This window comes from Salmo salar, chromosome ssa10 (assembly GCF_905237065.1).
Source record: "Salmo salar chromosome ssa10, Ssal_v3.1, whole genome shotgun sequence".
NCBI classification, from domain to species: domain Eukaryota; kingdom Metazoa; phylum Chordata; class Actinopteri; order Salmoniformes; family Salmonidae; genus Salmo; species Salmo salar.
Window position 1 is genome coordinate 108,465,408 of NC_059451.1, and position 22,901 is coordinate 108,488,308.

A 22,901-nucleotide genomic window follows, 5' to 3' on the forward strand; every position below is an offset into this window, starting at 1 on the left:
TTCACATACCTTATCTACTTTCCTATTGGCACAGAGGAATTGCTTTTATCTGCAAAGTTAACATGCACTTACATTGACAAACACTTGACGTAGGGAGCGAGAGAGAGCGCGAGAGAGCGCGAGAGAGCGCGAGAGAGCGCGAGAGAGCGCGAGAGAGAGCGAGAGAGAGCGAGAGAGCGCGAGAGAGAGCGAGAGAGAGCGAGCCAGAGGGAGAGAGAGCGAGCCAGAGGGAGAGAGAGCGAGCCAGAGGGAGAGAGAGCGAGCCAGAGGGAGAGAGAGCGAGCCAGAGGGAGAGAGAGAGCGAGCCAGAGGAGAGCGAGAGAGCCAGCGAGCGAGCCAGCGAGAGAGCGAGCCAGAGGGAGGGAGAGCGAGAGAGCCAGCGAGCGAGCCAGCGAGAGAGCGAGCCAGAGGGAGGGAGAGCGAGAGAGCGAGCGAGCGAGCCAGCGAGAGGAGGGAGAGCCAGAGAGCGAGCGGCGAGCGGCGAGCCAGAAGGAGGGAGAGCCAGAGAGCGGCGAGCGACGAGCGAGCCAGAGGGAGGGAGAGCCAGAGAAGCGGCGAGCGAGCCAGAGGGAGAGAGAGCCAGAGAGCGAGCGAGCGAGCCAGAGGGAGAGAGAGCCAGAGAGCGAGCGAGCGAGCCAGAGGGAGAGAGAGCCAGAGAGAGAGAAGCGAGCGAGCCAGAGGGAGAGAGAGCGGAGCCAGAGAGAGAGAGAGCGAGCGAGCCAGAGGGAGAGAGAGAGAGCGAGCCAGAGGGAGAGAGAGCAGAGCGAGCCAGAGGGAGAGAGAGCGAGCGAGCCAGAGGAGAGAGAGCGAGCGAGCGAGCCAGAGGAGAGAGAGCGAGCGAGCGAGCCAGAGGAGAGAGAGCGACGAGCGAGCCAGAGGGAGAGAGAGACAGCGGCGAAGCGAGCCAGAGGGAGAGAAAGCGAGCGAGCGAGCCAGAGGGAGAGAAAGCGAGCGAGCGAGCCAGAGGGAGAGAGAGCGAGCGAGCGAGCCAGAGGAGAGAGAGCGAAGCGAGCCAGAGGGAGAGAGAGCGAAGCGAGCCAGAGGGAGAGAGAGCGAAAGCGAGCCAGAGGAGAGAGAGGCGAGAGCGAGCCAGAGGGAGAGAGAGAGCGAGCGAGCCAGAGGAGAGAGAGCGAGCGAGCCAGAGGGGAGAGAGAGCGAGCGAGCCAGAGGGAGAGAGAGCGAGCGAGCCAGAGGAGAGAGAGCGAGCGAGCCAGAGGGAGAGAGCGAGCGAGCCAGAGGAGAGAGAGAGCGAGCGGCGAGCCAGAGGGGAGAGAGAGCGGCGAAAGCGAGCCAGAGGGAGAGAGAGCAGCGAGCGAGCCAGAGGAGAGAGAGCGGCGAAGCGAGCCAGAGGAGAGAGAGAGAGAGCGAGAGCCAGAGGGAGAGAGAGCGAGCGAGCCAGAGGAGAGAGAGAGAGCGAGCGAGCGAGCAGAGGAGAGCGAGAGAGCGGCGAGCCAGAGGAGAGAGAGAAGCGAGCGAGCGAGAGCCAGAGGGAGAGAGAGAGAGCGAGCGAAGCGAGCCAGAAGGAGAGAGAGAGGAAGCGAGCGACGAGCGAGCCAGAGGAGAGAGAGAGAGAGAGCGAGCGAGCGAGCCAGAGGGAGAGAGAGAGAGAGCGAAAGCGAGCCAGAGGAGAGAGAGAGAAGCGACGAGCGAGCCAGAGGGAGAGAGAGAGCGAGCGAGCGAGCCAGAGGGAGAGAGAGAGAGAGCGAGCGGCGAGCCAGAGGGAGAGAGAGAGAAGCGAGCGAGCGAGCCAGAGGGAGGGAGAGAGAGCGAGAGAGGCGAGCCAGAGGGAGAGAGAGAGAGCGAGACGAGCGAGCCAGCCAGGAGGAGAGAGAGAGCGAGAGAGCGAGCCAGAGGGAGGGAGAGAGAGCGAGAGAGCGAGCCAGAGGGAGGGAGAGAGAGCGAGAGAGCGAGCCAGAGGGAGGGAGAGCGAGAGAGCGAGCCAGAGGGAGGGAGAGCGAGAGAGCGAGCCAGAGGGAGGGAGAGCGAGAGAGCGAGCCAGAGGGAGGGAGGAGAGCGAGAGAGCGAGCCAGAGGGAGGAGAGCGAGAGAGCGAGCGAGCGAGCCAGAGGAGGGGAGAGCGAGAGAGCGAGCAGCGAGCCAGAGGGAGGGAGAGCGAGAGAGCGAGCGAAAGCGAGCCAGAGGGGGGGGAGAGCGAGAGAGCGAGGAGAGCGAGCCAGAGGGAGAGCGGCGAGCGAGCCAGAGGGAGAGCGGCGAAGCGAGCCAGAGGAGAGCGAGCCAGAGGGAGGGAGGGAGAAGCGAGCCAGAGGGAGAGCGAGCGAGCCAGAGGGAGAGCGAGCCAGAGGGAGGGAGAGCGAAGCGAGCCAGAGGGAGAGAGAGCGAGCGAGCCAGAGGGAGAGAGAGCGAAGCGAGCCAGAGGGGAGAGAGAGCGAAGCGAGCCAGAGGGAGAGAGAGCGAGCGAGCCAGAGGGAGAGAGAGCGAGCGAGCCAGAGGGAGAGAGAGCGAGCGAGCCAGAGGGAGAGAGAGCGAGCGAGCCAGAGGGAGAGAGAGCGAGCGAGCCAGAGGGAGAGAGAGCGAGCGAGCCAGAGGGAGAGAGAAGCGAGCGAGCCAGAGGGAGAGAGAGCGAGCGAGCCAGAGGGAGAGAGAGCGAGCGAGCCAGAGGGAGAGAGAGCGAGCGAGCCAGAGGGGAGAGAGAGCCGAGCGAGCCAGAGGGAGAGAGAAGCGAGCGAGCCAGAGGGAGAGAGGAGAGCGAGCCAGAGGGAGAGCGAGCGAGCGAGCCAGAGGGAGGGAGAGCCAGAGGGAGGGAGAGCGAGCGAGCCAGAGGGAGAGAGAGCGAGCGAGCCAGAGGGAGAGAGAGCGAGCGAGCCAGAGGGAGAGAGAGCGAGCGAGCCAGAGGGAGAGAGAGCGAGCGAGCCAGAGGGAGAGAGAGCGAGCGAGCCAGAGGGAGAGAGAGCGAGCGAGCCAGAGGGAGAGAGAGCGAGCGAGCCAGAGGGAGAGAGAGCGAGCGAGCCAGAGGGAGAGAGAGCGAGCGAGCCAGAGGGAGAGAGAGCGAGCTCATGTTACCTTTGGGATCCTCTTTCTTGGCTGTGTTTGGTTCATTAAGTTGTAAACTGAGTTTGCAGACTTGGATGAATAGTCCTCATTGTTCTCATCCATTTCCCTTGTACCTGTAACAAATCATAGCAGCGTGTTGTAATGAGCATTTTGATACGTGATATACTATAATACACATACCGTATTAAACCATTCAAACCAGGTCAAGCCAAATCTAGAGGGTAACCTGATAGAGAAATGTGAAAATAAAAGCAAACAAGACTACAGTATCCCCAGTTTGAAACGGGTTCAATATGATTAAGCAAGTGTCAGACTATTGTGAGGGCATTACCCATTAGTTCCCCCCATTAACCAATTATCTGGCTAAATCATTAGTATTTTTGTTGAATAGCATGCCATAACACCTTCTGTATTCTATAAAGGCAGCCATATAGCTCATAGAGGCATTATTATTACCACGAGCGTGAGGTGACCTGAACTGGGGCCTACATGTACAGTTGAAATCGTCAGTTTACATACACTTAGGTTGGAGTCATTAAACCTTGTTTTTTTAACCACTCCACAAATGTCTTGTTAACAAACTATAGTTTTGGCAAGTCAGTTAGGACATCTACTTTGTGCATGACAAGTAATTTTTCCAACAATTGTTTACAGACAGGTTATTTCACTTAATCACAATTCCAGTGGGTCATAAGTTTACATACACTAAGTTGACTGTGCCTTTAAACAGCTTGGAAAATTCCAGAAAATGTTTCAAGCTAAAAATAAAGCTTTAGAAGCTTCTGATAAACTAATTGACATCATTTGAGTCAATTGGAGGTGTACCTGTGGAAGTATTTCAAGGCCTACGTTCAAACTCAGTGCCTCTTTGCTTGACATCATGGGAAAATCAAATGAAATCAGCCAAGACCTCAGAAAGTAAATTGTGGGCCACAAGTCTGGTTCATCCTTGGGAGCACTTTCCAAACGCCTGAAGGTATTATGTTCATCTGTACAAACAATAGTACACAAGTATAAACAGGAAGGAGACGCGTTCTGTCTCCTAGAGATGAACGTACTGTGGCGCAAAAAGTGCAAATCGATCCCAGAACAGCAGCAAAGTGCCCTGTGAAGATGCTGGAGGAAACAGGTACAAAAGTATCTATATCCACAGTAAAACAAGTCCTATATCAACATAACCTGAAAGGCCGCTCAGCAAGGAAGAAGCCACCGCTCCAAAGCCACCATAAAAAAGCCAGACTACAGTTTGCAATTGCACCTGGGGACAAAGATTGTACTTTTAGGAGAAACGTCCTCTGGTCTGATGAAACAAAAATAGAACTGTTTGGCCATAATGACCATTGTTATGTTTGGAGGAAAAAGGGGGATGCTTGCAAGCCGAAGAACACCATCCCAACCGTGAAGCACGGGGGTGGCAGCATCATGTTGTGGGGGTGCTTTGCTGCAGGAGGGACTGGTGTACTTCACAAAATAGATGGCATCATGAGGCAGGTAAATTATGTGGATATATTGAAGCAACATCAAGACATCAGTCAGGAAGTTAAAGCTTGGTCGCAAATGGGTCTTCCAAATGGACAATGACCCCAAGCATACTTCCAAAGTTGTGGCAAAATGGCTTAAAGGACAACGAAGTCAAGGTATTGGAGTGGCCCTCAAAAAGCCCTGACCTCAAGCCTATAGAAAGTGTGTGGGCAGAACTGAAAATGTGTGTGCGAGCAAGGCCCACTGGGAATGTGATGAAAGAAATAAAAGCTGAAATCATTCTCTACTATTATTCTGACATTTCAAATTCTTAAAATAAAGTGTTAATCCTACCTGACCTAAAACAGGGAATTTTTACTAGGATTAAATGTCAGGAAATGTGAAAAACTGAGTTTAAATGTATTTGGCTAAGGTGTATGTAAACTTCCAACTTCAACTGTATGTGTAACATGCAATCCTATCCTACCATGACAGACGCAAAGTCATAACCGCTCAGTCACACACCATCCTCATTATGTATTGAAGCTTACCTCAATCTAACCTTCAGAATACTGCATGTAACTGAAATATAGCATACCTTAGAAGTAGTAAAACTCCACAGTTATGGAGTAATTTATGGAGAATAGTCGGCATTATAGCAACATTATTTTCCATATGTAGTATGGTAGGTAACATATCGGAATATCGGGTTCCATTATGTAACTGTTGTGCATGGAGTTTACATTTCTGGCGCTTCAGGAAGTAGACTCTCTTGAGCAGGGGCTGTGTGTGCAGTAGCTACTTCTGAAAGTGTGTTGTACTGTGGCATCAGATGAGGCATGAGAGAACGACCCAGAACAGCAGCCTACCAGTGATGGATGCAGGTGAGTTGTGGAACATCTCGTAAACCTTAGAGATGTACAGCACCATCATCAGCTTGTCTGGGTCCTGGTCCAGAGCCATCTCCTTCCCTGTGGTCACAGGCTGGATACCAAATTCACGCTCTGCTATGTCAAAGGCCAGCTGGTTGTTCTTGGCTGAGTCCTCCTCATTCAGGGCGTCAAAGTCGCTAGGATGGAGAGCGAGAAAGAGATGAGGCATCAGGTTTACATCCTATAAGATCTCAATAAAGTTCAGATTGTTGGTTTAATGATGCATTTTATAATCATTCTGCTTTCCACACCAGAGTGATGAAAGGGGAACTGAAAAGATGATATCTAAGGCCCTTCGCAACAGCCCATAGTAATGTTATGAACATGTTTCCTTTCAATAAAATGGTTTAATTCAGAATGAACTGTCCAATCACATGCACCGGTGACACAGAAAGGAAGGTGGGTGGGGGGGATTACCCAATCGGGAGCTAGAGCCAGAGGGATAAGGTCATCACGACTGTACCCCCAGCCCGCTCAGACTGCATCGACACAGCGTAAGGGATCAAACCCCATTTGACACAGCGTAAGGGATAAAACCCCCATTTGACACAGCGTAAGGGATAAAACCCCCATTTGACACAGCGTAAGGGATAAAACCCCATTTGACACAGCGTAAGGGATAAAACCCCATTTGACACAGCGTAAGGGATAAACCCCCATTTGACACAGCGTAAGGGATAAACCCCCATTTGACACAGCGTAAGGGATAAACCCCCATTTGACACAGCGTAAGGGATAAACCCCCATTTGACACAGCGTAAGGGATAAACCCCCATTTGACACAGCGTAAGGGATAAAACCCATTTGACATTTAGGTAAACCGGAAACATTTCAAGGCGTGGAGCTCCTCATAAGTGCCGTCAGTATCCAATACTGGAAGATCAAATGCTTTATAAAAATTTAGAGTGCAATATGATAACCAAATGCTCTTTCCTTTGTGTGGTTTAGGCCATTTATCTACTTAAGACAAATCTAGCTGTTTCCTACAAAGTTCAGGACATATTGGACAGTTTGTAACTCGAGTCCCACACCTTAAGTTTAACAGAAGTTTTGTCAACAGTATAATCAAGGCCACTGTTGACATTTTCAACAGCATAACATGTGACAGAACCAAAAGCAGTGCATGGTCACAGACAAGATGATAATCAGTGTGTGTTTTGATGATGGTGATAAGACAACGACTGTGTGTGTGTGTATACAATGTATATACATGTGTGTTCTCTCACATGAGGTCAGGCCGGATGAGGTGTATAAGAGCACAGAGCGCCAGGCCACTCTTCCAGGAGGTGGTGAGGTTGGTGACGTCCACGCCTCTATAACCCCGAGTCTGCTTCTGACACCAGGTGAGGAGGCGGCTTGGCCGGATGTCCGACTCTGGAAGAAGAGGGGTCAACCAATCAGTCAGCCAATCACTGACATCCTCACCAAATAACAAAAGCCACAGAGAAAGATAAACACACCAGGCTACTGTTCATAGACATCACAGTGGTGTAATAACACCTCAAAGTTAAGGGAGTAGTATGAGGGAAGGGGAGCGTTGGCCAGCACACGCTTTTGTTGGGCATGTTTGACCCTGTTTAATGTGCCAGCCTGTAACTGTGATAATAAAAGGAACAATGGCTTAACTGTCAGCTGAGGTAAGATTATTGGATAACCAGATAGAAGTCCTAATGACCGATCCTCACGGTCAGCTCCTGCCCCATAGAAATACAACTAGTCATTTAGCAGACACTCCTATCTAGAGCAATTAGTGTTTAGTGCCTTGCTCGAGGGCACATCAACAGATTGGTTCGAATCCCCTAGCAGACTTAACAGCGACCTTTCGGTTACTAGCCCAACGCTCTTAACCACTAGGCTACCTGTAGAACGGACGTTCCCATTCAAGTCAATGATCCATGATGGGTGGAAGTGCAGGCGTAATTGTATTTCTATGTCCTGGCTGTGTCTGAGCCTGTGATATGATTAGAGGATGATCCATCACACCTGGGTTAGTCAGAGATGACAGGCTGAGAAATGACAGGTCTCAGACTGTGGTCAGTCTGTTTTCGTGACGACTCACCTCGTCTGGAGAGACTGACAGATGTATGCGTGGGTCCACAGCGTTCCAGAGGATAGGAGTCCTGCTGCCCGTTTATGAACAGGTGACACACCTGAGAGAGAGTTCGCGTGATGAGTTTCTTTAACATGAAAATGTCAATACATGTCAAGCATGTTAATGTCAACTGTTGTAAATAAAACAACCTGTTTAAAGTGTGAGGTACTCTCCATCTCAGACAGACCTGATGTGGCTTGACACAGCTGGAGTTGAGGTTGGGGTACCGAGTTACCGGGTCAATGGTGTACTGCTCAAAGTTCTTTGAGATGTTCTCTGTCGTTGTTTGGGGTAATAGCCTGTAGAGACTCTCCCTACAAAACGTAACAGAAGATGATCATTCAGTTTCTGTTAACCTGTTAGGGCTAGGGGGCAGTATTGACACGGCCGGATAAAAAAACGTACCCGATTTAATCTGGTTACTACTCCTGCCCAGTAACTAGAATATGCATATAATTATTGGCTTTGGATAGAAAACACCCTAAAGTTTCTAAAACTGTTTGAATGGTGTCTGTGAGTATAACAGAACTCAAATGGCAGGCCAAAACCTGAGAAGATTCCATGCAGGAAGTGGCCTGTCTGACAAGTTGTGTTTCATCTTGGCTCTTTTTATTGAAGACTGAGGATCTTTGCTCTAACGTGACACTTCCTACGGCTCCCATAGGCTCTCAGAGCCCGGGAAAAAGCTGAACGATATCGAGGCAGCCTCTGGCTGAAACACATTATCGCTTTTGGCAAGTGGCCGATCAGAGTACTATGGGCTTAGGCGCGTGCCCGAGTCGACCGAATGCTTTATTTTCTTTCGTCTGTTTACCTAAACGCAGATTCCCGGTCGGAATATTATCGCTTTTTATGAGAAAAATGGCATAAAAATTGATTTTAAACAGCGGTTGACATGCTTCGAAGTACGGTAATGGAATATTTAGAATTTTTTTGTCACGAATTGCGCCATGCTCGTCACCCTTATTTACCCTTTCGGATAGTGTCTTGAACGCACGAACAAAACGCCGCTGTTTGGATATAACTATGGATTATTTTGAACCAAACCAACATTTGTTATTGAAGTAGAAGTCCTGGGAGTGCATTCTGACGAAGACAGCAAAGGTAATAACATTTTTCTTATAGTAAATCTGACTTTGGTGAGTGCTAAACTTGCTGGGTGTCTAAATAGCTAGCCCTGTGATGCCGGGCTATCTACTGAGAATATTGCAAAATGTGCTTTCACCGAAAAGCTATTTTAAAATCGGACATATCGAGTGCATAGAGGAGTTCTGTATCTATAATTCTTAAAATAATTGTTATGCTTTTTGTGAACGTTTATCGTGAGTAATTTAGTAAATTCACCGGCAGTGTTCGGTGGGAATGCTAGTCACATGCTAATGTAAAAAGCTGGTTTTTGATATAAATATGAACTTGATTGAACAAAACATGCATGTATTGTATAACATAATGTCCTAGGGTTGTCATCTGATGAAGATCAAAGGTTAGTGCTGCATTTAGCTGTGGTTTGGGTTTTTGTGACATTATATGCTATCTTGAAAAATGGGTGTCTGATTATTTCTGGCTGGGTACTCTGCTGACATAATCTAATGTTTTGCTTTCGTTGTAAAGCCTTTTTGAAATCGGACAGTGTGGTTAGATTAACGAGAGTCTTGTCTTTAAAATGGTGTAAAATAGTCATATGTTTGAGGTTTTTCAATAACGCGCCACGGGATTACACTGGCTGTTACGTAGGTGGGACGATTTGGTGCCACCTAGCCCAGAGAGGTTAAAAGCCAAACAGATGACCTGTTACACAGCGGAACAGTAAACACCACAAAAAAAGTTACAAATAAAAACAATTACCTTAACGTCCACTAATAGAATAACCAAACATTTACTAACATTTACTAACCTGTAACACTTGACAGCAATTTTTTCAGTTACTGAAACCAGTTTCTCATTATGGATGAAGTAGTAGAAGCTCATCCCATTAGGTCTATGTGTGGACGTACATATTACTTCAGTCACATCCGTCAGCCTACTGTAGTACCTTTCTGCCAGGATCTCCAGGGGGGTCTTGCCCTGCACCCAGCCCCTCACCATCCACACCGTGTCAAAGGCAGCCAGGAAGCCTCGAGCACAGCCAGTCCCCATGGGCCAGAAGGGCTAGAGAAAGAGAACATGTACAGGGTCAATACATTCAGGAGACACACTAGTAGTTGAGCGACATAAGCAAACTGGAAATGTTCAGAATCTGCCAATAGGGAATGTTTGGGGAAAACCATGCTCATCTGATCTACTGGAACCATCCCAAAGGAAAACAATCCCCAGAAAACCCTTCCCACATTTGTTTCTTCAAACAAGTTGAAACAGGATTTAATAGAACCTAGTTGTGCGTATACATTTCACCCATAACAGTACAACATCTAGTATGAAGTCAACCCCCCCTCACCTCCAGTAGACTGTCCCCCACCAGGGACACAAGAAGCTGGTGTCCGTACTTCTCCCTGACCAGAGCTGCGTTCTCCGAGGCGTACATGCAGGTGAAGTCGAACATGGCCACGTCGGGCTGGCTGCAGTGGTTGATGGCGTAGTCTAGAGAGGGCAACTGGTAGTTGGTGCCAAAGTCGGCCGCCTCACGGGCGTAGGACAGAAGAGCCTCCTGGTTCACGTTGTCTCGGCCCAGCAGCTTCTCTGTTTCAACGTGATCCTGCACGACAAGAAAAAGGGAGGGTTGATGGGAAATCAGTGGTATTGCTCCGAAAGGATCAGAGCTCTACCTTTACCAGGCCCATAGAGATGGTTGTAGACTATAACTGGGGCTTAAGATTATCCTGGTCAGGTCACATGGTCGGCAGAACATCAGGGCCCAACCTACTGTATCTAATCTCTCTTGATTCTGTGGAGATCAGACTGAGGAGGTGAACACAGGTCCCAAATACTTTACTGTTGCCCTAGACTTTTGTTCAACATTTCTGAACACATAAGCAGGATTGGAAACACTATACAGTAAAAGGCAGTTGATTTGAACCAGCTTCTGAAACATCAAAAGGAACAGGTCTCACCTCAGGGAGCAAGCAATTACAGGGGTTTCACTTCTACCCAAATATTCTTACAGATCACCATTATTTTATCAAAACGGATTTTCATTGTAGGGATAAAGATGCAATTCAAGAGCTTGCTGACAACTTATCAGTCAAGGCAGCAGTGCTATAATCAGAGTTAAGACTACATACAGAGGTCACACTCAGAGCAGGAGGGATGAGGAGTCGGTCTTCAAAAAGGGAGGATATGAAATGAAAACGAGCTTTCGGGAAACAAAATGGAAATGAAGCCAGGGAGGGCTGTGTCTGTTAATAGACTACGTCCTGATACAATGTGTACTGTTGTAAAATTAACACCACCCATCACCCTCATCCTCACAGAGGACTGCTTCCTGTAGAGAGAGAACACTCATCCTTATAACTCATGTAAACAAGGCCGTTGCCTACTGTCTGCGCCTCTCTCCCACGGTGTGATGTTGAGAAGCATGCTGGGTTTGAGACAGATGTGCCTCCCTGTGGATGCTAATGAAATGGGGCGGTAATCACTGGTGCCGACTGACACTGAAGTGTAGTTAAACACGTCTGGTTAAACGCGTGCGTCCACACACACACACACACACACGTCTAGATAAACGCGTGCGTCCACACACACACACACACGTCTAGATAAACGCGTGCGTCCACACACACACACACGTCTAGATAAACGCGTGCGTCCACACACACACACACACACTTCTAGATAAACGCGTGCGTCCACACACACACACTTCTAGATAAACGCGTGCGTCCACACACACTTCTAGATAAACGCGTGCGTCCACACACACTTCTAGATAAACGCGTGCGTCCACACACACTTCTAGATAAACGCGTGCGTCCACACACACTTCTAGATAAACGCGTGCGTCCACACACACACACTTCTAGATAAACGCGTGCGTCCACACACACACACACTTCTAGGTAAACGCGTGCGTCCACACACACACACACACACACGTCTAGATAACCGCGTAAGTCCACACACACACGTCTAGATAAACGCGTGCGTCCACACACACACACACGTCTAGATAAACGCGTGCGTCCACACACACACACACACGTCTAGATAAACGCGTGCGTCCACACACACACACACTTCTAGATAAACGCGTGCGTCCACACACACACACACTTCTAGATAAACGCGTGCGTCCACACACACACACACTTCTAGATAAACGCGTGCGTCCACACACACACACACACACACACACACACTTCTAGATAAACGCGTGCGTCCACACACACTTCTAGATAAACGCGTGCGTCCACACACACTTCTAGATAAACGCGTGCGTCCACACACACTTCTAGATAAACGCGTGCGTCCACACACACACACACACACGTCTAGATAACCGCGTAAGTCCACACAGACACGTCTAGATAAACGCGTGCGTCCACACACACACGTCTAGATAAAAGCGTGCGTCCACACACACACACACACACACACACACGTCTAGATAAACACGTGCGTACACACACACACGTCTAGATAAACGCGTGCGTCCACACACACTTCTAGATAAACGCGTGCGTCCACACACACACTTCTAGATAAACGCGTGCGTCCACACACACACACACGTCTAGATAACCGCGTAAGTCCACACACACACGTCTAGATAAACGCGTGCGTCCACACACACACACACACACACGTCTAGATAAACGCGTGCGTCCACACACACACACACACACACACGTCTAGATAAACGCGTGCGTCCACACACACACACACACTTCTAGATAAACGCGTGCGTCCACACACACACACACACACACACTTCTAGATAAACGCGTGCGTCCACACACACACACACACACTTCTAGATAAACGCGTGCGTCCACACACACTTCTAGATAAACGCGTGCGTCCACACACACTTCTAGATAAACGCGTGCGTCCCACACACACTTCTAGATAAACGCGTGCGTCAACACACACACACACACTTCTAGATAAACGCGTGCGTCCACACACACACTTCTAGAATAAACGCGTGCGCCACACACACACACACACACACACACACACACACGTCTAGATAACCGCGTAAGTCCAAACACACACGTCTAGATAAACGCGTGCGTCCACACACACACACACACACACACGTCTAGATAAACACGTGCGTACACACACACACGTCTAGATAAACGCGTGCGTCCACACACACACGTCTAGATAAACGCGTGCGTCCACACACACACACACACGTCTAGATAAACGCGTGCGTCCACACACACACGTCTAGATAAACGCGCGCGCCCACACACACACGTCTAGATAAACGCGTGCGTCCACACACACACTTCTAGATAAACGCGTGCGTCCACACACACACACACGTCTAGATAAACGCGTGCGTCACACACACACATCTAGATAAACGCGTGCGTCCACACACACACACGTCTAGATAAACGCGTGCGTCCACACACACACACACACGTCTAGATAAACGCGTGCGTCCACACACACACACACGTCTAGATAAACGCGTCGTCACACACACACACACACGTCTAGATAAACGCGTCGCACACACACACACACCTCTAGATAAACGCGTGCGTCCCACACACACACACACGTCTAGATAAACGCGTGCGTCCAACACACACACACACACACGTCTAGATAAACGCGTGCGTCCACACACACACACACACGTCTAGATAAACGCGTGCGTCCACACACACACACGTCTAGATAAACGCGTGCGTCACACACACACACACACGTCTAGATAAACGCGTGCGTCCACACACACACACACGTCTAGATAAACGCGGCGTCCACACACACGCGTCTAGATAAACGCGTCGTCACACACACACACACGTCTAGATAAACGCGTGCGTCACACACACACACACGTCTAGATAAACGCGTGCGTCCACACACACACACACACGTCTAGATAAACGCGTGCGTCCACACACACACACACGTCTAGATAAACGCGTGCGTCACACACACACACACGTCTAGATAAACGCGTGCGTCCACACACACACACGTCTAGATAAACGCGTGCGTCCACACACACACACGTCTAGATAAACGCGTGCGTCCACACACACACACGTCTAGATAAACGCGTGCGTCCACACACACACACGTCTAGATAAACGCGTGCGTCCACACACACGTCTAGATAAACGCGTGCGTCCACACACACACACACACACCACACACACACACACACACACGTCTAGATAAACGCGTGCGTCCACACACACACACGTCTAGATAAACGCGTGCGTCCACACACACACACACACGTCTAGATAAACGCGGCGCCACACACACACACACGTCTAGATAAACGCGTGCGTCCACACACACACACGTCTAGATAAACGCGTGCGTCACACACACACACACACGTCTAGATAAACGCGTGCGTCCACACACACACACACCGTCTAGATAAACGCGTGCGTCCACACACACACACGTCTAGATAAACGCGTGCGTCCACACACACACACGTCTAGATAAACGCGTGCGTCCACACACACACACACGTCTAGATAAACGCGTGCGTCCACACACACACACACACGTCTAGATAAACGCGTGCGACCACACACACACACGTCTAGATAAACGCGTGCGTCCACACACACACACGTCTAGATAAACGCGTGCGTCACACACACACACACACGTCTAGATAAACGCGTGCGTCCACACACACACACGTCTAGATAAACGCGTGCGTCCACACACACACACACGTCTAGATAAACGCGTGCGTCCACACACACACACGTCTAGATAAACGCGTGCGTCCACACACACACACACACGTCTAGATAAACGCGTGCGTCACACACACACACGTCTAGATAAACGCGTGCGTCCCACACACACACACGTCTAGATAAACGCGTGCGTCCACACACACACACGTCTAGATAAACGCGTGCGTCCACACACACACACACGTCTAGATAAACGCGTGCGTCCACACACACACGTCTAGATAAACGCGCGCACACACACACACACACGTCTAGATAAACGCGTGCGTCACACACACACACACACGTCTAGATAAACGCGTGCGTCCACACACACACACACGTCTAGATAAACGCGTGCGCCCACACACACACACACGTCTAGATAAACGCGTGCGTCCACACACACACGTCTAGATAAACGCGTGCCACACACACACACACGTCTAGATAAACGCGTGCGTCCACACACACACACACACACGTCTAGATAAACGCGTGCGTCCAACACACACACACGTCTAGATAAACGCGCGCGTCCACACACACCGTCTAGATAAACGCGTGCGTCCACACACACACACACACGTCTAGATAAACGCGTGCGTCCACACACACACACGTCTAGATAAACGCGTGCGTCCACACACAACACACACACGTCTAGATAAACGCGTGCGTCCACACACACAGCACACGTCTAGATAAACGCGTGCGTCCACACACACACACGTCTAGATAAACGCGTGCGTCACACACACACACACGTCTAGATAAACGCGTGCGTCCACACACACAGCCACACACACACGTCTAGATAAACGCGTGCGTCCACACAACACACACACGTCTAGATAAACGCGTGCGTCACACACACACACGTCTAGATAAACGCGGCGTCCACACACACGTCTAGATAAACGCGTGCGTCCACACACACGTCTAGATAAACGCGTGCGTCCACACACACACGTCTAGATAAACGCGCGTCCACACACACACACACGTCTAGATAAACGCGTGCGTCCACACACACACACGTCTAGATAAACGCGTGCGTCACACACACACACACGTCTAGATAAACGCGTGCGTCCACACACACACACACGTCTAGATAAACGCGTGCGTCACACACACACACGTCTAGATAAACGCGTGCGTCCACACACACACACACGTCTAGATAAACGCGTGCGTCACACACACACACACGTCTAGATAAACGCGTGCGTCCACACACACACACACACGTCTAGATAAACGCGTGCGTCCACACACACACACGCGTCTAGATAAACGCGTGCGTCCACACACACACACACGTCTAGATAAACGCGTGCGTCCACACACACACGTCTAGATAAACGCGTGCGTCCCCACACACACACGTCTAGATAAACGCGTGCGTCCACACACACACACACGTCTAGATAAACGCGTGCGTCCACACACACACACACACGTCTAGATAAACGCGTGCGTCCACACACACACACGTCTAGATAAACGCGTGCGTCCACACACACACACGTCTAGATAAACGCGTGCGTCCACACACACACACGTCTAGATAAACGCGTGCGTCCACACACACACGTCTAGATAAACGCGTGCGTCCACACACACACACACGCGTCTAGATAAACGCGTGCGCCACACACACACACACGTCTAGATAAACGCGTGCGTCCACACACACACACACGTCTAGATAAACGCGTGCGTCCACACACACACACGTCTAGATAAACGCGCGTCCGCACACACACACACACGTCTAGATAAACGCGTGCGTCCACACACACACACGTCTAGATAAACGCGTGCGTCCACACACACACACACACGTCTAGATAAACGCGTGCGTCACACACACACACACGTCTAGATAAACGCGTGCGTCCACACACACACACGTCTAGATAAACGCGTGCGTCACACACACACACACGTCTAGATAAACGCGTGCGTCCACACACACACACGTCTAGATAAACGCGTGCGTCCACACACACACACACGTCTAGATAAACGCGTGCGTCCACACACACACACACGTCTAGATAAACGCGTGCGTCACACACACACACGTCTAGATAAACGCGTGCGTCCACACACACACACACGTCTAGATAAACGCGTGCGTCCACACACACACACGTCTAGATAAACGCGTGCGTCACACACACACACGTCTAGATAAACGCGTGCGTCCACACACACACACACGTCTAGATAAACGCGTGCGTCCACACACACGCGTCTAGATAAACGCGTGCGTCCACACACGTCTAGATAAGCGCGCGCGCACACACACACACACGTCTAGATAAACGCGTGCGTCCCACACACACACACGTCTAGATAAACGCGTGCGTCACACACACACGCGTCTAGATAAACGCGTGCGTCCCACACACACACGTCTAGATAAACGCGTGCGTACACACACACACACGTCTAGATAAACGCGTGCGTCCCACACACACACACACACGTCTAGATAAACGCGTGCGCCCACACACACACACACACGTCTAGATAAACGCGTGCGTCCACACACACACACGTCTAGATAAACGCGTGCGTCCACACACACACGCGTCTAGATAAACGCGTGCGTCCACACACACACACGTCTAGATAAACGCGTGCGTCAACACACACACACACGTCTAGATAAACGCGTGCGTCCACACACACACGTTAGATAACGCGGCGCCACACACGTCTAGATAAACGCGTGCGTCCACAACACACACACGTCTAGATAAACGCGTGCGTCCACACACGTAGATAAGCGCGTGCACACACGTCTAGATAACGCGCGTCCACACACGTCTAGATAAACGGCGTGCGTCAACACACACCGTCTAGATAAACGCGTGCGTCACACACACGTCTAGATAAACGCGTGCGTCCACACACACACACGTCTAGATAAACGCGTGCGTCCACACACACACACACGTCTAGATAAACGCGTGCGTCCACACACACACACACGTCTAGATAAACGCGTGCGTCCACACACACACACGTCTAGATAAACGCGTGCGTCACACACACACACGTCTAGATAAACGCGCGTGCGTCCACACACACACACACGTCTAGATAAACGCGTGCGTCACACACACACACACGTCTAGATAAACGCGTGCGTCCACACACACACACACACGTCTAGATAAACGCGTGCGTCCACACACACGTCTAGATAACGCGGCGTCACACACACACACACGTCTAGATAAACGCGTGCGTCACACACACACACACACGTCTAGATAAACGCGTGCGTCACACACACACACACGTCTAGATAAACGCGTGCGTCCACACACACACGTCTAGATAAACGCGTGCGTCCACACACAACACACACACGTCTAGATAAACGCGTGCGTCACACACACACACGTCTAGATAAACGCGTGCGTCCACACACACACACGTCTAGATAAACGCGTGCGTCCACACACACACACGCGTCTAGATAAACGCGTGCGTCCACACACACACACACACGTCTAGATAAACCGCGCGTGCGTCCACACACACACACACGTCTAGATAAACGCGTGCGTCCACACACACACGTCTAGATAAACGCGTGCGTCCACACACACACACACGTCTAGATAAACGCGTGCGTCCACACACACACACGTCTAGATAAACGCGTGCGTCCACACACACACACGTCTAGATAAACGCGTGCGTCCACACACACGACACACACACGCGTCTAGATAAACGCGTGCGTCCACACACACACACACGTCTGGATAAACGCGTGCGTCCACACACACACACGTCTAGATAAACGCGTGCGTCCACACACACACACGTCTAGATAAACGCGTGCGTCCACACACACACCGTCTAGATAAACGCGTGCGTCCACACACACACGCGTCTAGATAAACGCGTGCGTCCACACACACACACGTCTAGATAAACGGCGTGCGTCCACACACACACGTCTAGATAAACGCGTGCGTCACACACACACGTCTAGATAAACGCGTGCGTCACACACACACACGTCTAGATAAACGCGTGCGTCCACACACAACACACACGCGTCTAGATAAACGCGCGTGCGTCCACACACACACGTCTAGATAAACGCGTGCGTCCACACACACACGTCTAGATAAACGGCGTGCGTCCCACACACACACGTCTAGATAAACGCGTGCGTCCACACACACACGTCTAGATAAACGGCGTGCGTCCACACACACGCGTCTAGATAAACGCGTGCGTCCACACACACGCGTCTAGATAAACGCGTGCGTCACACACACACACGTCTAGATAAACGCGTGCGTCCACACACACGTCTAGATAAACGCGTGCGTCACACACACACACGTCTAGATAAACGCGTGCGTCCACACACACACGTCTAGATAAACGCGTGCGTCCCACACACACGTCTAGATAAACGCGTGCGTCCACACACACACACGTCTAGATAAACGGCGTGCGTCCACACACACACGTCTAGATAAACGCGTGCGTCCACACACACGTCTAGATAAACGCGTGCGTCACACACACACACGTCTAGATAAACGCGTGCGTCCACACACACACACGTCTAGATAAACGCGTGCGTCCACACACACACACGCGTCTAGATAAACGCGTGCGTCCACACACACACACACGCGTCTAGATAAACGCGTGCGTCCACACACACACGCGTCTAGATAAACGCGTGCGTCCACACAACGTTAGATAGGGCGTCACACACACACGTCTAGATAAACGCGTGCGTCCACACACACACACACGTCTAGATAAACGCGTGCGTACACACACACACACGTCTAGATAAACGGCGTGCGTCCACACACACACACACACGTCTAGATAAACGCGTGCGTCACACACACACACACGTCTAGATAAACGCGTGCGTCCACACACACACACGTCTAGATAAACGCGTGCGTCCACACACACACGCGTCTAGATAAACGCGTGCGTCCACACAACACACACACGTCTAGATAAACGCGTGCGTCCACACACACACACGTCTAGATAAACGCGTGCGTCCACACACACACACGTCTAGATAAACGCGTGCGTCCACACACACACGTCTAGATAAACGCGTGCGTCCACACACACGTCTAGATAAACGCGTGCGTCCACACACACACACGTCTAGATAAACGGCGTGCGTCCACACACACACACGTCTAGATAAACGCGTGCGTCCACACACACACACACGTCTAGATAAACGCGTGCGTCCACACACACACACGTCTAGATAAACGCGTGCGTCCACACACACACGTCTAGATAAACGCGTCGTCACACACACACACACGCGTCTAGATAAACGCGTGCGTCCACACACACACACGTCTAGATAAACGCGTGCGTCCACACACACACACACGTCTAGATAAACGCGTGCGTCCACACACACACGTCTAGATAAACGCGTGCGTCCACACACACACGCGTCTAGATAAACGCGTGCGTCCACACACACGTCTAGATAAACGCGTGCGTCCACACACACACACGTCTAGATAAACGCGTGCGTCCACACACACACGTCTAGATAAACGCGTGCGTCCACACACACACACACGTCTAGATAAACGCGTGCGTCCACACACACACGTCTAGATAAACGCGTGCGTCCACACACACACACGTCTAGATAAACGCGTGCGTCCACACACACACGTCTAGATAAACGCGTGCGTCCACACACACGTCTAGATAAACGCGTGCGTCCACACACACACGTCTAGATAAACGCGTGCGTCCACACACACACACGTCTAGATAAACGGCGTGCGTCCACACACACACGTCTAGATAAACGCGTGCGTCCACACACACACGTCTAGATAAACGCGTGCGTCCACACACACGCGTCTAGATAACGGCGTGCGTCCACACACGCGTCTAGATAAACGCGTGCGTCACACACACACACGTCTAGATAAACGCGTGCGTCCACACACACACGCGTCTAGATAAACGCGTGCGTCCACACACACACGTCTAGATAAACGCGTGCGTCCCACACACACGTCTAGATAAACGCGTGCGTCCACACACACACGTCTAGATAAACGCGTGCGTCACACACACACACACGTCTAGATAAACGCGTGCGTCCACACACACACACGTCTAGATAAACGCGTGCGTCCACACACACACACGTCTAGATAAACGCGTCACACACACACAGCGTCTAGATAACGCGGCGTCACACACACGTCTAGATAACCGCGTGCGTCCACACACACACACACGTCTAGATAAACGCGTGCGTCCACACACACACACGTCTAGATAAACGCGTGCGTCCACACACACACACGTCTAGATAAACGCGTGCGTCCACACACACACACGTCTAGATAAACGCGTGCGTCCACACACACACACGTCTAGATAAACGCGTGCGTCCACACACACACGTCTAGATAAACGCGTGCGTCCACACACACACACGTCTAGATAAACGGCGTGCGTCCACACACACACACGTCTAGATAAACGCGTGCGTCCACACACACACGTCTAGATAAACGCGTGCGTCCACACACACACGTCTAGATAAACGCGTGCGTCCACACACACACGTCTAGATAAACGCGTGCGTCCACACACACACGTCTAGATAAAACGCGGCGTGCGTCCACACACGTCTAGATAAACGCGTGCGTCCACACACACACACGTCTAGATAAACGCGTGCGTCCACACGTCTAGATAAACGCGTGCGTCACACACACGTCTAGATAAACGGCGTGCGTCCACACACACGTCTAGATAAACGCGTGCGTCCACACACGTCTAGATAAACGCGTGCGTCCACACACACGCGTCTAGAATAAGCGCGTGCGTCCACACACGCGTCTAGATAAACGCGTGCGTCCACACACACACGTCTAGATAAACGGCGTGCGTCCACACACACACGTCTAGATAAACGCGTGCGTCCACACACACGCGTCTAGATAAACGCGTGCGTCACACACACACACGTCTAGATAAACGGCGTGCGTCCACACACACACGTCTAGATAAACGCGTGCGTCCCACACACACACGTCTAGATAAACGCGTGCGTCCACACACACACGTCTAGATAAACGCGTGCGTCCACACACACACGTCTAGATAAACGGCGTGCGTCCACACACACACGTCTAGATAAACGCGTGCGTCCACACACACACGTCTAGATAAACGCGTGCGTCCCACACACACACGTCTAGATAAACGCGTGCGTCCACACACACACACACACGTCTAGATAAACGCGTGCGTCCACACACACACACGTCTAGATAAACGCGTGCGTCCACACACACACACGTCTAGATAAACGCGTGCGTCCACACACACACACGTCTAGATAAACGCGTGCGTCCACACACACACGTCTAGATAAACGCGTGCGTCACACACACGTCTAGATAAACCGCGTGCGTCCACACACACACGTCTAGATAAACGCGTGCGTCCACACACACACACACGCGTCTAGATAAACGCGTGCGTCCACACACACACGCGTCTAGATAAACGCGTGCGTCCACACACACACACGTCTAGATAACCGCGTGCGTCCACACACACACGTCTAGATAAACGGCGTGCGTCCACACACACGTCTAGATAACCGCGTGCGTCCACACACGTCTAGATAAACGCGTGCGTCCACACACACGCGTCTAGATAAACGCGTGCGTCCACACACACGCGTCTAGATAAACGCGTGCGTCCACACACACACACGTCTAGATAAACGCGTGCGTCCACACACACACACGTCTAGATAAACGCGTGCGTCCACACACGTCTAGATAAACGCGTGCGTCCACACACGTCTAGATAAACGCGTGCGTCCACACACACACACGTCTAGATAAACGCGTGCGTCCACACACACACGCGTCTAGATAAACGGCGTGCGTCACACACACACGTCTAGATAAACGCGTGCGTCCACACACACACACGTCTAGATAAACGCGTGCGTCCACACACACGTCTAGATAAACGCGTGCGTCACACACACACACGTCTAGATAAACGCGTGCGTCCCACACACACACACGTCTAGATAAACGCGTGCGTCACACACACACACGTCTAGATAAACGCGTGCGTCCACACACACACACACGTCTAGATAAACGCGTGCGTCCACACACACACACACGTCTAGATAAACGCGCGCGTCCACACACACACACGTCTAGATAAACGCGTGCGTCCACACACACACACGTCTAGATAAACGCGTGCGTCCCACACACACACACGTCTAGATAAACGCGTGCGTCCACACACACACACGTCTAGATAAACGCGTGCGTCCACACACACACACGTCTAGATAAACGCGTGCGTCCACACACACACACGTCTAGATAAACGCGTGCGTCCACACACACACACGTCTAGATAAACGCGTGCGTCCACACACACACGTCTAGATAAACGCGTGCGTCCACACACACACGTCTAGATAAACGCGTGCGTCCACACACACACACGTCTA

General features: G+C 51.2%; 1 protein-coding gene across 5 annotated transcripts in view; it reads right to left on the reverse strand.

The window, feature by feature from the left end:
* Positions 1–22,901, reverse strand: part of LOC106561462 (protein-methionine sulfoxide oxidase mical2b) — a 114,436-nt gene that overhangs the window by 28,910 nt on the left and 62,625 nt on the right. For all 5 annotated transcript variants that reach the window (XM_045688374.1, XM_014125452.2, XM_045688372.1 and 2 more), the window contains exons 8-14: positions 9,931–10,188; positions 9,529–9,644; positions 7,684–7,810; positions 7,464–7,554; positions 6,631–6,778; positions 5,342–5,541; positions 3,021–3,124 (exon numbers count right to left, since the gene is read on the reverse strand). In XM_045688374.1, coding sequence (XP_045544330.1) covers positions 3,021–3,124; positions 5,342–5,541; positions 6,631–6,778; positions 7,464–7,554; positions 7,684–7,810; positions 9,529–9,644; positions 9,931–10,188 — 1,044 coding nt within the window. The remainder of the gene's footprint in view (positions 1–3,020; positions 3,125–5,341; positions 5,542–6,630; positions 6,779–7,463; positions 7,555–7,683; positions 7,811–9,528; positions 9,645–9,930; positions 10,189–22,901) is intronic.